We start from the raw sequence: 16741 nt of genomic DNA, 5'->3' as shown, positions 1-16741 counted from the left end.
AAATAGTCAATTAATTGTAAGTTTCGTCACCTCTGAAATTAACAAAACTTTAATTACCCCCTGAAATTGCACAACGTTAATCAATTTACTTCCTACGTCAAATATTTATGTTAGTCAACATAACGTTTTGCAAATACTCCCCTGAAGTTTTGCACTTATGTGCAAAATGCCCCCTAAACTTGAAAATTTATATTTTGTTTTCTTATCCTTAAAAGTGATTGCATTATTACTAAATTGTAGAAGATATTAGCTAAGTTTTGACGATATACAACCATATATTGACAATATTGTAGAACAAATTAGCAATATTTGGTAAACCCTACAATAATGTTCAAAACTCAAGAATATTTACAAAACAAACATAAAAGTATTTCTTTGTTCCAACATCAGATGTTGTTTTTTCTTTTTCAAGTTGTCTTTAACCCCATTAGAGATCAAAAGGATGGTGGCTATTAAAAAAAACATAATGAAATATACATAATATAATATTATTACCTTTCCTTTGAATCCTAACGGGGGAAGAAGACCATGATTCCTTCAAGATCCTTTATAAAGTGAGAGAAGTAACAAGTTTATATATTTTTTCTTGAAAGTGAGAGAATTGTGTTGAAATTTCATTATAAAGGAAGTGGAAATTTTTGGTGTGGTTAAAATTAGCAATAGCAAAGCCATATACTTTGACATCTTGGTAATTCTTGGTTATGCCAATCATGTATTATTTATGTGCTTCATTATGTATGACATGTATTAGTTTTCTATCTGACAAGTATGGTTGTCCTTTACTATGTTGACTTTCATATCGTTAAACTCTAATACATAGTTAATGTTTGATCGTTTAAAGGAACATATATTGTTGTATACCGTCAAAATTTAGCTAATATGCTCCACAATTCAGTGATAATGCAGTCACTTTTAAGGATACGAAAAAAATATATAAATTTCCAAGTTCAGGTGGCATTTTGCACATAAGTACAAAACTTCAGGGGGGGTATTTGCAAAACGTCATGTTAACTAACATAAAAATTTGACGGAGGGGGTAAATTGATCAACGTTGTGCAATTTCAGAGGGTAATTGAAGTTTTGTTAATTTCAGGGGATAATTGACGAAACTTACAATTTCAAGAGGGTAATTGACTATTTACTCAATTCATTTTTTAAGAAACCAAAATCAGAAAAATACACTTTAAGGTCTTAAAACATTATCACACCAGCTCAAATAAATTTATTACATAAAATTAATTATAAAATTAATTTGTTATGTCATGTGAACACAATTCAATTGATGCAAAGATCGTAATTCAAATTTTAGATTCTTTACTTAACATTTTATCGTAATACGAAAAATGTCCTTGAGCATAAAAGATTTAAAAAAAATGTTTTTTCATCTCTAACTCTAAATCATCACCTCACACACAAACATCTATTGAAGGCGACCAAATTAGATGAAATATTAAGATAGAAGCAAAAGTTCTTCCATTAACAAACCATTGTATGTATAGCTGACATGCCATCTTACCATTTTCTACTTTTTAAAAATTATTTTCAACACATATGTAAACTTATACGTATATAATTTAGGTGGTAAATAAACTCAATTCAGCTAGGTGTATGTAAATTTAATGTATTTCTTTTATGATAGAGGGGTGGGAGAGGTAAATTTAATTTAGTGTAATGGTCGACAGTGTGATGAAATGGAACAAATAAATAACGGCAATTGATTATTGTTGGAACAATAGTCAAAATTAGTTAAAAATATTTTTCCTGTCATCGAAGAGATTATCAGGCTGAGTCGCGGATTAGGTCGCTCACGTTTTGTAGCACTGCTCAAAATTGTACAAGCAGACTATCAACCATGACGTCCTCAGGATAAAACAGCTCAGCTACAACTGTATCAGAGTCTTATTGTACTATAGGATCTGTTCTAGAAATACACCTTCCAATATGGTTCTAAGACCACTCCAATATGGTATTGATACCACTCTATTATGGTACTAAGACCACTCTTATATGGTACTAGGACTAGTCTTATATGATGTCTCCACCACTCTAACCTCTAACTCCTCCAAGGGCATAAAATATAAAAAGGATGAACTATATTCTTAAGATCATTCTTATTTTCCGAAGGGACACTTTATCTCGAAAGGGACTATGATCTTAAGAATACTCTTATTTCTGAAGGGACGAATTTTCCCGAAGGGACTATGTTCTTAAGACCATTCTTAATTCTGAAGAGACGTTATAAACCGAAGGGACTATGGCCTTAAGAACACTCTTTAAATTCGAAGGGACAGAAAAAGAGGGAGAGGAAAAGAATAGCTCGTCAACACAAGCTAAAGGAGGGAGAAGAGAGAAAAACTCTTTGACAACTCAAGAGAACTTTTAGTGTGAGTAGAAGTGAGGGAGAGGAGCTCAATTTATAGGTGAAGAGCCAAAGATAAGTTACAAATCCAATGGCTAGGATTAAATGACCGTTAGAAAATCAATGGCTTTATCTCACCTCATAAATGAGCACTAATTGAGAAAGTTGACATGATAATTTTTTTTAATTCACACCATAACATTTCATGCGTTCCAACAATTATTCTTTCAAATGTAAAATTGATACACGAGAAATCAATTAGAATTGGTGATCTTAGTACTAGAAGAAAGGGAAAGATACAAGAGATTACTCTATAAGAGAGTGCCAAAGGGAGAGAGGAGAGTCTTCATCCATATTCTTCATGCCCTTCATTGCCAATGATTGCTCCCTTTTATAGAAGACTAAGGGTGTGTTTGGATGGAGGGTTTAGGATGGGAGGACTTACTTTTCTTTTTTAAATTACGAACATTATAAAATAATTTTTAGAAAATTTAATTAACAACATGATAAATGATCATAAAATACTTCAAAAACACTTAACTTATTTTGAAAAAACATTTTACATTGTTCGTAATTTACAAAATAAAAATGAACCATCTCCTCTCTTCCTCTCCTAAACCCTCAATCCAAACACACCATAAAAGAATATTTTTTATTAGCATTATTCCCTTAGTCGTTGGATCAAGTGACACATGTCCTATCTCTCTAACAATTTTAGTGACCTCACTTTGATGACATGGCTTTCTTTCCATTTGGATCATAACATTTAGCTTAAACATAAATTATATTCATCTTTAACGTGAACTTGAATGACTTCACATGAACTAATTTAACATTTTAACCATCAAAACCCAATTCATGTGTACACGATTTTAGTTTATCATTACATACGTTTTCTTAGATCACATAGAGTTAACATTAGATTGAATTTACGAAATGTTCTTGTGAACATAGTTCGATTGATGGGAGGTCACATGTAACATGCACAAGTCGAGATTTGAACCTTAGATTAGTTTTTGACAAAAAAAAAAAAAATTAACGAAACTATATATTTTATTGATTAGAGAATGAAACATCAATGTTACAAGAATGAAACTATATAGTTAAAAAAAAACCCAAATTCATCTACGTACTATGTAATTGTCAATCTTTACTTTATTGTGATAATTAGAGAATGAAACATCAATTTTACTTTTGATAAGAATATTGATTTGTTACGGTGTAATTCATCATCTTCCGCTAAAATCAACTCGGTTGAATTTTACATTATCAAAAGATTAAAAAAAAAAGACATTAAAAATGTCCCATTTTAAGAATTTGTCTTAAGCCTACCTTGATGGGAGTTGGCAATTCGGTCAAAACTTGTTTGGGTTATTTTTTCGCTTCTTCGATATTATTATTAGGAGTTATGATACATAAACACCCTTAGGTGGCAATACACCTCTTGACACCCATACAAAAATCTGACATGTGGCCATATGGACCCCCACACAAGTACACTTTCTCTTTCTTCTTCTCTTCTCTCTTCCTAATACATGGTGTGTATGCAATTAAAAGGTGTCTATGTAACATTTTCCTATTAGTAGTGGTGGTCGAGGATTTTGGAAGTCGTGGAATGATGTTATTTTCTCCGAAAAAAATTCTGTTTGTGGAGAAAGTGGTGGATAGAAACACTAGTATAAATGGTTATCGACATCCTCTCACTGTTTGACTTTGAAGTAGTTTCCTTGATTGTCACGTCACATCACGTGTTCATCATTTTTGTCTCTTTTGTTTTCTGATGATCTTCTTTTGTTACTTATTGCCCTCTTGGTTCTTTTAGGTGTTGTGATATTGTTTGGTTTAGGTGTTTCGCTAACTCTTTTAGGTGTTGTGATATTGTTTGGTTTAGGTGTTTCGCTAACTTTTTTTGTTGTTCTTTGGCGGATCTTTTTTCTCAAGGTAGTTGGGTTTTCTATGCACTCGTTTTGTTTCTTTTGTTTTCTCTTGTTTTATTTATAAATTTATTTTTGTCGTTCAAAAAAGAATTAACAAAAAGACTTGTGCAGAAATTGATACGTAGCATGATAAAATTGAAAGAAAAGAATATCTTGGATGCACCAAAACTTTTAAGAAAAATACCAAACTCTTGTACTTCATCCTCGTAATAATCTGTCTAAACAAAAGGCTTTGTACGACCACACCAACCATTACAATTAAAATAAGATGGTTGCTAGTGCATGCCACAAAATGAGATTTAGTGGGACGTAATATGCCCAATACAAAACAAACTAAAATCAAAATGTTCAATGATTTTCCACAAAAAATTAAAAAATAAACATTTAAACTCTGATCATCAATGATGGCCACCAGAGGTGGCAATCGATGGCTTGGCAGTATCAACAGACTTTGGAGTAGGAAGAATAATTACCGCCAATACAGCGCTGATGACTGCGGCCACAGCATCGACCACAAACGCCGGCAAGTTGCCACCACCAAACAAAGCATCCCACGGTCCACTTAATGACGATACTATCATCTGAATGTGTGTACATATACCAAATAAATAAATAAAATTAGCACACATTATTCTTAAATTTATTTTAATATAAAATGATTTTCAGCATATGTACATGTAATCACTTTTTAAGTAATATTTATGTCTAAATTGATGAATGCAATTTGTGGATCAATTAATTTTAGTCATTTAAATATGATGCACATATTACATAGACCAATTCTACCATGCATGAACAATTTATTTAAGGGAACATAAAAAAAAAAATGTTAAAGGACGAGAATAAAAGAAGGATTAAAATGAAAAGGTAGAACATGTGTAAGTTTGTAAACAGGACAAAAGATTTATAAACAAAAGAAAGAGTGATATATTTATGACCAAAATATATCTACATCTATGAGAATATATTAAGATTAACCTGTGGAACGACGATTGCAATATTGAGGACTCCCAAAGATAAACCTGAAATTTTTGAAGCATAATTAGAAAGAAAAAAAAAGTTATATTTTTTTTTTTCAAAAAGAAAAAAGTTAAGTCTAGTACTTTTAAAAATGTGTGGAATATCTGAGTTGTTTTACCTTGCCCGGCCCCAGATGAGGTGGAGTAAATAGATGCTAAAGCAAACGGAACACTGAAATTAATCTGCATAGGTTATTAAAAAAATGTTAGTTTATGATTTGCAGTGATTAGTATACGTATGTAGCTATTTTTTATTTTTTTGTTGTTGTTGCAATGTCTCAAAAACTAGATAAAAAAAGTAGCTAATAAAAAAACAAAGTTGAAATTTACAGATTTGCTTTATCATTAAATGACATAATGGTGATCGGATAAAATTAGATGTTTGTATAAAAAAATCCATATAAAACTGATTTACATTTAAAAGTATATATACGCCTATTAAACTCAATTGAATACCTTTTGTTATAACAATTAAACTCAATTAAATACTTGAGTTGAATGTGATATGAGATGTAAATTATTTTTACATTAATTTTTATTTTAGTGCGTTTATTAACTTTTACATTAATTCGTTTCTAAGAATAACAATGTACATATACCAAGTACAGTAAGATAATATCTTATGCCAGAATTAAAAAAAAAAATCTCAATAAACCATGTTAATAAAAATATTCCAAATATTGTAAAAATCGAATCCTTTTCCGAAATATTAATATGAAAATACTTTAGGAAATAACAAACAAAATAATATAGAATCTCCCTAAAAAAAAAAATATAGAATCAAATAGTAAAATAAAAAATAAAAATTACCGCAAGGGGAATTCCAAGGACGCCGAAGAAACTGAATGCAGCAGCCTTAACATGGCCAGAAGGCAGTGTTGTTCCACCGGGGCTGACACGGCGTTCATGTTCCGCTGCCTTGGTGATAACAACCGTCATAGCAAGTGCAATAGCCAGAATAATATTCACAATCCCCCATAGCCTCTTAGCTCCGCCAATGAAACGCCCCAACGGTTCAACCCCCAACGACATTATAGCAAGCACAAATGCATTAATCATTAGTCCCAACGCTCCCGCGCGCACACCAGCGGCATAGGTATTATCTCCAACATTGCCACCATACACTTCACGACCCATCCAATCAGTATCGAACAAGAAAAATGGGAACCATGCTACCCAATTTATAGCGGTTACTATCATTAGCATCCACATTGGTTTCTTTAATCCACTAAAAGCACTTAACAACTCCCCGAAGCAGCCGACGTCATCCTATAAATTACAAACATTGACAATTGTAAAAAATAAAAAATAAAAAAAAATGGAGGGGACGCAAGTTAATTACCTTTGATTGTGATTGTGGTTTTGATTGGAGCGGAATGTCTTCAACGTAATATAGAGCAAAGGAAGAAACGAGAGCGAGAAGGAATATTGATAAGAAGAAACATGTTTTGAGATTAGCGCAAAAGACATCGCAAGCTTTAGTTTGGGTGAAAGGAAACATGTGATAGAGTTTGCTGAAAGAGCCGGCGGCATAACCAAGGATATTTCCCACGGCCATGAAGAAAGAGAACATGGCATTGCCCATTCTCATTCTACGGTGATCACCGGCAGCAAGGTCACCAAGGAAGGCACGACAGGGTCCTTGAAGCATATTGTTGGCGACATCTAGTACCCAAAAACCTAAGATAAATATGACAACAGCACGGGGACGTGTTTTCTTCGACAGGTCATCACCCATGGAGTAGCCAAGATCTGCAGCGTAGCCGATGAAGAAGACAGCTATGGCGACGGCTAGTGAACCAGAGAAGATGAAAGGGCGGCGGCGACCAAAACGAGAATGACTTCGGTCACTGTAGTATCCAACGATTGGCTGGACGATCATGCCTGATATGGGACCACATAGCCAGATGTTGGCAGCCCACTTGTGAGGTACACCTAGAAGCTGAATGTATGGTGTGAGAAGGGAGAGCTGTAGGGCCCACCCAAATTGTATGCCGGCGGCAATGGATGCCACAACAATCATCTTACGGAGAGGGCATGGCTTCTGATCTGCAGCCTCCTCCTCCTCAACTTGAAGGGATGAAATTCTGTTACATCCATTATTGGTGGAAAGATCAGTGTGCTCCATTGGAGAAGTTTATGTGCAAGAGTGAGTTTTTGGTGAATTTATAACGCGGGAATTATGGCTGGGATGTATGTATCTTATATGGATCTCAATGTTTATCCAATTTCGTTTTCAAGAGTGATTTCTAATGCTAATTAGGTATGTATGACTGTGTTACACGTATTTTGATCCAGACATTATATAATATTTTTGTATTTTAACACCTTTTAATTTTACGTTTTTCTTTTTATCGTATCTTTATTTTGAAGCATTTTGATATCATATCTCTTTCAAAAAAATATCGTATCTGTTATTAATTACTTTTCATTCTTATCAGTTAATTATTACTTTATATATTTACGATCTTTTAAAATTTAAATTACCAATTGAAATTATTTCCTTCACAAAATTGTCTCTCCCTTATTCAAACTGATGAATATATTTTACTACCGTATTTTACCATGTATATTTTTTGAATGAATATTTTACTAAATATACAAAAAATATTGTATCTGCATCTCACCCATTTTTTTTTTCTTTAGTAGGGTATTCCTCCGGTCCTAAATATACAAGAAAGATGGACGAACAAAAATTGATTTATCTTATTCAAATTTTAAATGGAATACATCAATTTTTGTTGATTCAATATTTCCTTATATTTTAAATCATAGGAAGTAGCTTTTATGAATTCATATTGAGTCGTGTGACTTTAAGGCTCTAAGATTCATAATTAGTTGAAATATTTTATTCTAATAGTATTAATGTGGTCACATGTAACCAATAGTATTTATGGTGGTCCGTTGTGTTTTGGCCTGCCGTGTGATTAGTCTATCTAATGTCCTGGCCGAGTTCAAACCCCCTACTTCGATTAATGTGGTGCCGCACACATTGTGGTAAGGCTTTAAGAAGGATGAACATAGTATACTACTCTGATCTTGATTTTAATTGTTTGAATTTGAACCGTTTATTGTTTATCATCACGAATGCGATTATCGAGAAATAACGAAAGAAAATTGGTGTGAATCTATGCAATTTCACAAAGCGGAAGCAAAGTGTGATGAACCCGCACTGATATCACCTGACCAGAGCATTCTCAGAATGCATTGTAACAAAATTTTCAATCTCAAACCGGCGATAATGTGAATGAATTGGAAAAATACAATGTCAAGCTTCATATACAAGAAGACTTGACTATCCTAGCCAACGCAATGATAACTAAGCAAAATGAAAGAACAAACTGAAAGGTAATGCAAATGGAAATGAATACTTTATACTTGCAAGGGAAGCTAAAAGCTAAGCTATGCTAACATCTCTTCTGATTCTGATAAAGACCACATATCCTAAAAGATTAAGCTATTAGGTGGAGGCCCTGAAATGTTTTTATATCTCATAAGACATATCTGGATGACACAAAAGTTTGTTCTGATTGAAACTTTGACAATATACGTACACAACCTATACCTTGTTCTACAATATAATTTAATTATGAAAAGATAGGTCAATGAGCAGACTCATGACTGGTTATAGAGGCATTTATATCTTGTTTCAAAAACATAAGCTAGAAAGTGGAGGCTCAATTGCTCAAAAAAAAAAAAAAAAAAAGTGGAGGCTCAATTGCTATTTTAATATCTATGTTGGAACATGCGTAAAAATTGAGTTAAAGACTAAACACAAATTTTTATATTTGGTAGAATTAGTGTTGTGTGAATTGAAAAAAGTGAAAGTCTCATTAAATAAATCACATATATTAGAAGTGTTTATATAGTGGAGGGTGGACCTCTAACATGTGCATAATTATGGAAACGGAGTAAGCTCTAGCGGAAATATATATATATATAAATTTTTTTTAAAAGAATTTATATATTTTATTTGGAAATGTTAAATTATGAAAATGTTAAATTAAATAGTTATTTTAATGTGTTTTCGTTGAATTAAATAATTAATTTAATCACTATATTAGAAAGTGTTTTCTTTGTCCCCGCGTTTTGTTAAAATATTTTGGAATGCGATATGAAATATTTTAGAACGTAATCTGAATTATTCAGGTGCACAATCTAAATATTTTGATATACAATCTAATATATTTTGGTACTTGATATGAAATATATTTTTGTATGCAATATAATATATTTTGGTGCTTGATCTGAAATATAATTTTGTATGCAATCTAATATATTTTCGTACATAATATAGTATAATTTTATACTCAATATATGAAATATTTTGGTACTCAATTTGAGATGTTTTTTTAAACTAGATCTAATATGTTAATTGATTATTCCCAAACTAATATGTGAATTGCTTGTTTCTAAAGTTTCACATATATTAGTTGTGAATTTTCTCTATAAATAGAGATCTCACGTAGTTCATTATACACACCGAAAAATAATCTAAAACTTTAATCATTTTCTTCTCTCTCCCTATTCGAAATTAAGAATGATATTAAGAGCATAATCCCTCAATAATTTATGTCCCTTAGGATTAAAGAATATTTTTAAGATCATAGTCCCATTTTAAGAATAATGTCATTCAAAATTAAGTATAGTCCTTTTTATATTTTATTCCCTTGGAGAAGTTATATGTTAGAATGGTGGTAGCACCATATTTGAGAGGTTGAAATACCACATTTATATTTGGAGATGCTAAAATTTAGAATGGTGGCAACACCATATTGGCATGACTACAATACCATAGTTGATTGGTTTCGGTATTAAAGTATGAGTGGTCTTAATACTATATTGGATGTGTAATTCTCGAACGGTTTTCTACGGTACATAAGTTAATCGAACAATTATAGTATATTGGATGTGTAATTCTCGAACGGTTTTCTACAGTGCATAAATTAATCGAACAATTATAGTAAAACTTGTTTTTATCTTAAAGGCGGTGTGGTTGGTAGTATGTCTTACACAATTTTTAGGCACTATCACAAAGAAAACCACTAATCCACAACCCAAATATTCACCTTCAACTACGTAACTTTTTTATCTTCGAATGACTGATTTTGTTGGTCATCTTTTGGTCTATAAAAATAATCAATAAAAAAAGAAAAATCATTAAATGTATAGTAATTTTTTAATTGAATTTCTACACTACTTTAATTTCGTATGAAAATTTCAAGATTTAGATGTAAGTAAATAGTTAATACTAGTTGATTTCAAAGAAGATTAAGACGCTAGGTTGAACTAAAAAAAATAAAAATAAATAAATGTTAACTATATTATGCATTGTGCAGCATCGGTTGAACTTTTGTACGGCAATCATGTTCATCTAAACTCTAAACAGGATCATAGAGTAAAAGTAAAAAGAAGTTTGCATGTTGTAAAATCTAAAGACTCTACTCGTGGTTCTCTTCTAATGACTTGAAGTTTGAGTCTTCTTGAGCGGCATAGAACTGGACGAGTTCCTCTGGTGTCTTGTCTTTTATCAAGTCAAATTTTTTATAGGTTAAAATATGGTTTTAGTCCCTGCAAATATGCCTCGTTTTGGTTTTAATCCCTGTAAAAAGAAAATTTTGTTATTTTTTGTTTTTGAAAATAGTCCCTCCTTTGCAGGGACCGTTTTTAAAAACAAAATATTTTGCAAGGACCAAAAACTATAAAATTGGTTCAGTTATAATGTGCCACGTATGCAAATCATCGCAAAAGTGGTGTCAGGGACTATTTTTAAAAACAAAAATTTTTGAAGGGACCAAAAACAAAATTTTCTTTTTACAGGGACTAAAACCAAAACGAAGCATATTTGCAGGGACTAAAACCATATTTTAGCCTTCTTTATAAAATGCAAGGTTCCCTAGTCTCTCGATTTTCAAGTACCTTGCATGTGTTTCAAGATCATCCAGAGTTTTAGGGTCAACATCAACAAATTGAGCATCCCAGATCTTGATATCAACATACTTCTGTCTTTTGTCGTGCTTCTTGCAGTATTCAACGACCATGCTCAACATTTTGCTATTCACTTCATCAACAGAAATGGTATCAACATCACCAATCGGAATGGTCTCAATATCGATAATGTCCTCAAATCTTTTTGACATAAGTGCCAAACCCAAATCAACTTCAAACACAACCCCGTCCGAGCTTACCAAGTTGACTTTCTTTGATAAAACATCTGGACTGCGATCCATTTTCTCTTCCTGCAATTACCACTAAATATCTTAGTCTAGTTTTTTTTAAATTGGAATCATTGCTTAATAATTGGGATACAAAAAATAATAAAATTCCTGAAATAGTCATATATAAATCTTTTACAGCCATCTATTTTCGTCCCAAAAGGACAAATTTTGAGCCAAAGAATCCAAATATTTCTTTATAGTGGTATGTTTCCTTCTCAAGATTTAAAACTTCAAAACACGAAGATAACTAATTGACTATTTCTTTATAAGACTCTAGTTTGGTTTTAAACTGTTTTCAGATTTGACCTCAATACAATTTTCCTAAAGACGCACAAGGCCGACCAAAACACGTTTCAAAAGAATTCCATGCTAGATATGGCAATTTTAAATTTATCTACAAATAAGAACTAAGTTTTACTGAAATCACCTTTGCCTTGTGTATTTTTGAACAATCGTTTAACTCCAAGTATAAATCCAATGCTTTAATTGCAAGTGTTTGATCAATCTTTTTTTCTGCCCGTTTCGGATCAATCTGGATACCAACAAATGAAGACAAAAACTACAGGCAAATATCAAATGAAAATAACAAAGATTAAAACACAAGGCCTAATTTGGATTAAATATAGCAGCATCAGAAAGATAGTTAAATTACCACCATTCAACTGCACAATTCATACATAATTAGGTCAAGACACGTATGGCATCATTAAAGAAATTCACATATATAGAAACATTTTTTTCAAATGCAAGTGTAACACCATTAGATAGTTGTCGAATGAATTCAAGCATCTCTTGGTTTGTCAATCCAAATAAGTTCCCACTGTATAAGTTCCAATTATATAAAGGGTACGGGTATTTTTACCATCTTTACCACTGCAACATTTCTAAAGAATCTCATCACTAACCAGGTGGTAAAAGGATATGAAGCCGGTTTCTTCAAGAGAAGGAAGTTTATATCTTGGAATGTCGCGTCGTTCAAGATACCAAAAAACTTTTGAGAGGCGCCTGGTCATAACTATGTAATCTGACTATCTTCTAAGCAGTTCTCTCAACAAAAGGTCATCCTTCTTTTCTCCCAAAGATGGCAGAACCTATTAATAAGAAAGATGTACTAGTTTTAACCTATTGATGCATGTGAGTAAGGAAACAACTATGGTTTAGTATTAGAAATTAGACTTAATGAGGAATTAATATATTCTTCAGATTTAATCAAAGCTTCATTGCTTGTTACAAGTTTACAAAGCTTACAAGGCTATGGAGAATGAAAATAAAGTCTGTCATTGAATTAAATATAAGGCTATATATAGATTGTCATCCCAAAATAATAGTATGTGATACATAATTTCAAGTTTAGGTAAACACTTAAGAGTATGATTCATGAGTAGGATAGCCAAATGAGAGTGTTACTCACTTTTGATACAATGTACTCACATGTTTCCTTGGACTTGTCGTATAATGCTAGGCCATAGTCATGAGGAGGCCTTTGGGTGGACATATTGTACACAGTCCTGCATTACAATTTAAGTGGGAAAATAATTAATTTTTAGAAAAGGCAAAATGAATTAACACAAGGAGTGCCGAGATTGAGCAAATACAAAGTCAAGAGACCACCCTTAAACTAGTTGAATCCGCCTTTTATCTATGTCCTATGTGGAACTTGGGTTTGGGGTAAGATAGTATCAGAGCCTCCTCAAGATCCATCGGCCATATGTCCAACTACGATTTCTAAGAGTACACTTTCCCACGCCCAACACTATTGAGTTTGGTGGATATTGGGTCTAACACATCCTTACAAAACCGGCGTAAAGATTGATAGTCTTTATAAACTCTTTCAGGCCTTATCTTTATCCAAACAAAAACTCAAAACTAACCCTAAATACTTAAAATAATGAAAATTAACATAAAATCCACAGCAACTAATCCCAGATACACTACAAACTTAATATTAATATAGTTTCTAAGCAGAAAAGAATATCATGTCATATGCAAAGTAAAAGAGAAAAAGATATGATATATTCTTACGTATATAGGTTAATGTGTTCCTCAGGAGTGAAATTAGGTTCGGGTAAACCTTCAAGAATGTTGAGGAGTTTGGTGATACCTTTCTGAATAGTCTCCAATCCTTCTTCTAAGTTGATAAATTCTCTCATCGTCATGCTTATTGATGAATGAACCTTGACAGAAGAACCCTAATTTGGAACTAACGGGTTTGTACTTTTATAGTTTCTTTTTCTACTCTGTTGTGAGTTTTTCTTGAGAGAAGAATACTCTGTTGTGAGTTGTGATCCTCTTCCTTCAAAAACCAAAAGATTTAATTTGAATATATAAATTTTTTTACATATTCAATCAAATCATATTATTTAAATAATTTGTTTAGATATTTTAGGAACTTTCAAACAGAGCAATAGTATATAATTTGATTTGATTCAACAAAAGTACATATTTTAATGAGTAAATTACACTCCCCTTCCCTCTAAGATGTTTGAATTATATTTCTCTCTCCTCTTATGTTAAAATATACAATTCCCTCCCCTCTTATTCAAAACATATTAGAAAACTTTACACGCCCCTCCCCTAAGAGAAGCTTGAATTACATTCCCCTCCCCTCTTATGTTAAAATCTACACTTTACTCCCTCAATTTTTTTTTTTATTTCTAACAATTTAGCAAAAATAATAATAATCTAACACACTTTGGAAAAAAATTGTATTACAGGTCTATTTTAATATAATAAAAAATTGAATACATATTTTTCGCTATTTTTTATTCACAATTTCATTAACATGTAATTTTAAACCCTATTATAAAATATGAAACAACCCAAAATAAAATTAAAATATGTAAGAAATTACTAAAGACAATAAAATAGGGTTATTTGAAAGTTAATTTTATACTCTAAATTATAAAATCAATAGCAAAATATTTAAATTTAATTATTATTGACATTTAAATTATAAAGAAATGAATTATTTTTTTCTTAAAAGGTGGTTCAAAATTAAAATATATCATAAAAATATTTATTTATGTTAAATAGATTAAAGTGTAGATCATATTTAATTATTAAGGGAGGGAGTTGTAATTCAAGCATCTTATAAGGGATGAGAGTATAAATTTTACTTTACAAGGGAGGGGAGTGTATATTTTAACATAAGAGGGGAGGGGAGTGTAATTCAAGCATCTTTGAGAGGAGGGGAGTGTAATTTACTCTATTTTAAAATCAAATCTTAATTTTTTTTTTAGTAAAGAACCGTAAGGCCTCTAACTCATAAAAATTATGGTCTAAATGTAGGATTTGAAAGATGATGGTTCTTTGCATCCATCTATAAAAAGTTGATGCTCAAGGTTGCCCTACATTTTTCTAAACTTCTGAAGAATTAAACTTTCAAGACGACCATATTCAAAGTTAGAACTTAACAAAACTTAACACATTAGCAAAATAAATATTAAACTATATTTAGTGGTTTCTTTCCTTCTCAAGAAGTGAAAACTATAAAACATATGGAGATAACTATATGATTATTTCTGAGACTCTCATGTTACTGTAATGGACATATTTTAGAGTTAGACCATTTAGACACACAAGGCTGGCCAAAATACGTTTCAAAAGAAACTCATGCTATATAATGCAATTTTAAAGTTATATCCAACAAGAATTAATTTTACTGAAATCACCTTTACCTTGTTTTTTCTTGTGCACCCGTCAAACTCTAAGTAGAAATCCAATGTGTTAATAACAAATGCTAAATCAATCTTCTCTCATGTAAGTATCCGATCAATCTAGATACCAACAAATGAAGACAAAAGAGCTATTATTATAGGCAAAAAAATCAAATAAAATCACTCCATTGAAGGTCTCTTTGTATACTTGGCGTTTTCTAAATACCAGGTTACCAAAAAAGGAGAATTTACACAGGTGTGGTATTTCTTTAGATGATAATTCTCATTATTGTGTGAATGGTTGTGAAATAACAGAGTTGCTTTGTCATTTATTTTTTGAGTGTCTCTCATTCAGAAATACTTGGTTAGGAGTCTATTGTGCTTTTTACCAAATGAGGCAGTATCTCATTCTCATCAATTTGGTGGTTTGTTTTTGTGCGGTCATGTCATCTGGAAAAAGATTGTACACTATTATTTGGTTAGCAACTATTTGGGCTATTTGGAAAAGGTGGAATAATGTGATTTTTCTAAAGCTTTTGTTTTGGGATTGGTAATCAAAGGGTGTACTCACCCTCACATGTGTTTGAGACTTTCGGATCTTGGTTAATTTTTTCTTGTTTGTGTGATTTTAGGATTTTTCTAAATCTTTATGTTATTTATACGCTAAAATTAGGTTGGAGTATCCCTTGCACTCTGTTTCTAACATAATCATACAGGTTAAAAAATTGAACAAAGAAAAAGATTGTTTGTTTATAAATTTATAAGAAACAGACATATAGAAATGGAAAATAGAGAATACCACAACAAAAATTGCATCTTATTTCTTTATTCATCTCTTGATATACCTAAGGTAAACCCTGAGTTAAAAAAGAGGGAAAAGCAAAACAAAAAATATCAGAAAAACAGCAGTGCTAAATGGTGCGATGATTTTTTCGCACACGAAAAAGCAGCTTAACGTGCAAACTCATTACTTAGGGCTATATTTTATTAAAAATAAAATAAAAATGCTCAAAATATAATATTTCCATTATTGAATCGGTAGATAACCGCCTCTTTGCATGGCTGCTAGATTGCCACCACTTGTAGCCTTTCTGCAACCTGTTTGTTTCGTTTCCGCCATCGGGAACGGTTGCCACCGTTGATAGTCCTCATTGCTTTCTCCGAAGGGCCTTATGGTAGATTGTCCTCATTGCAAAATCTTCCGTCTATAAATTGCAGCTATTTGTCACCGTAACAACTGCAGTGCAGAGACGATCAATACCTCTGATATGTTTATTTTCGTCTCTGCAGACTGCAGCACTGTTTTCAAATAGTGGAGAGGCAAAATTTGCTTTTTGAATAGTGAGGCGGTGGCAACAAGAACACAGTATAGCGGCTACGTGTGTTTAAGGATTAGTTTTGTCATTTTGGCTGAAATAATGTATGAGAAAGAGGATATCCGACGGTCATTGATGATACAGCTCATTCGCGTGGGTTGTGCGAAAATAATTTTCGCGCACTTAAGTATTATCCTTAGAAAAAATATTATTGCAACTTTTTTAAGGAATCTCAT

The 16741-nt window shown here is 31.9% G+C and overlaps 2 protein-coding genes across 7 annotated transcripts; both read right to left on the bottom strand.

The window, feature by feature from the left end:
• Positions 1-4465: 4465 nt before the first annotated feature.
• On the bottom strand, positions 4466-7484 carry LOC11443134 (sucrose transport protein SUC8). Its single transcript, XM_003610364.4, has 5 exons — positions 6658-7484; positions 6126-6584; positions 5435-5498; positions 5275-5318; positions 4466-4877 (listed from the first exon to the last, which is right to left on the bottom strand). The coding sequence occupies exons 1-5, from the start codon at positions 7441-7443 to the stop codon at positions 4695-4697; spliced, it is 1536 nt and encodes a 511-aa protein (XP_003610412.1). The 5' UTR covers positions 7444-7484; the 3' UTR covers positions 4466-4694.
• A 3130-nt stretch (positions 7485-10614) lies between these two features.
• Positions 10615-13845, bottom strand: LOC11443133 (cullin-1). 6 transcript variants are annotated; one of them, XM_024781590.2, is made up of 6 exons: positions 13556-13844; positions 12945-13041; positions 12439-12624; positions 11961-12092; positions 11235-11554; positions 10615-10917 (listed from the first exon to the last, which is right to left on the bottom strand). In XM_024781590.2, the coding sequence occupies exons 3-6, from the start codon at positions 12544-12546 to the stop codon at positions 10911-10913; spliced, it is 567 nt and encodes a 188-aa protein (XP_024637358.1). In that variant the 5' UTR covers positions 12547-12624; positions 12945-13041; positions 13556-13844; the 3' UTR covers positions 10615-10910. The 6 variants fall into 6 exon arrangements, with proteins under 6 accessions (XP_024637358.1, XP_039688865.1, XP_024637355.1 ...); XM_039832931.1 differs by lacking the exon at positions 10615-10917 and having other exon boundaries at positions 11068-11376; positions 11504-11554; positions 13556-13845; XM_024781587.2 differs by lacking the exon at positions 10615-10917 and having other exon boundaries at positions 11068-11554.
• Positions 13846-16741: the final 2896 nt, after the last annotated feature.

Source organism: Medicago truncatula, chromosome 4 (genome assembly GCF_003473485.1).
Source record: "Medicago truncatula cultivar Jemalong A17 chromosome 4, MtrunA17r5.0-ANR, whole genome shotgun sequence".
In the NCBI taxonomy this organism is placed as follows: Eukaryota; Viridiplantae; Streptophyta; class Magnoliopsida; order Fabales; family Fabaceae; genus Medicago; species Medicago truncatula.
Note: the sequence above shows the minus strand (reverse complement) of the source record. Positions and strands in the feature narration are given on the sequence as shown.

Coding starts and splice junctions, on each gene's coding strand:
- LOC11443134 (XM_003610364.4), bottom strand. CDS start 7,443: ATGGAGCACACTGATCTTTCCACCAATAATGGATGTAACAGAATTTCA. Junction 5,319..5,434: donor CTCATCTGGGGCCGGGCAAG/GTAAAACAACTC, acceptor CAAAAATTTCAG/GTTTATCTTTGGGAGTCCTC. Junction 4,878..5,274: donor TTGCAATCGTCGTTCCACAG/GTTAATCTTAAT, acceptor ACACACATTCAG/ATGATAGTATCGTCATTAAG.
- LOC11443133 (XM_024781587.2), bottom strand. CDS start 12,546: ATGACCAGGCGCCTCTCAAAAGTTTTTTGGTATCTTGAACGACGCGAC. Junction 12,093..12,438: donor TCATATCCTTTTACCACCTG/GTTAGTGATGAG, acceptor ATTTGCCTGTAG/TTTTTGTCTTCATTTGTTGG. Junction 11,555..11,960: donor CAAAAATACACAAGGCAAAG/GTGATTTCAGTA, acceptor TGGTAATTGCAG/GAAGAGAAAATGGATCGCAG.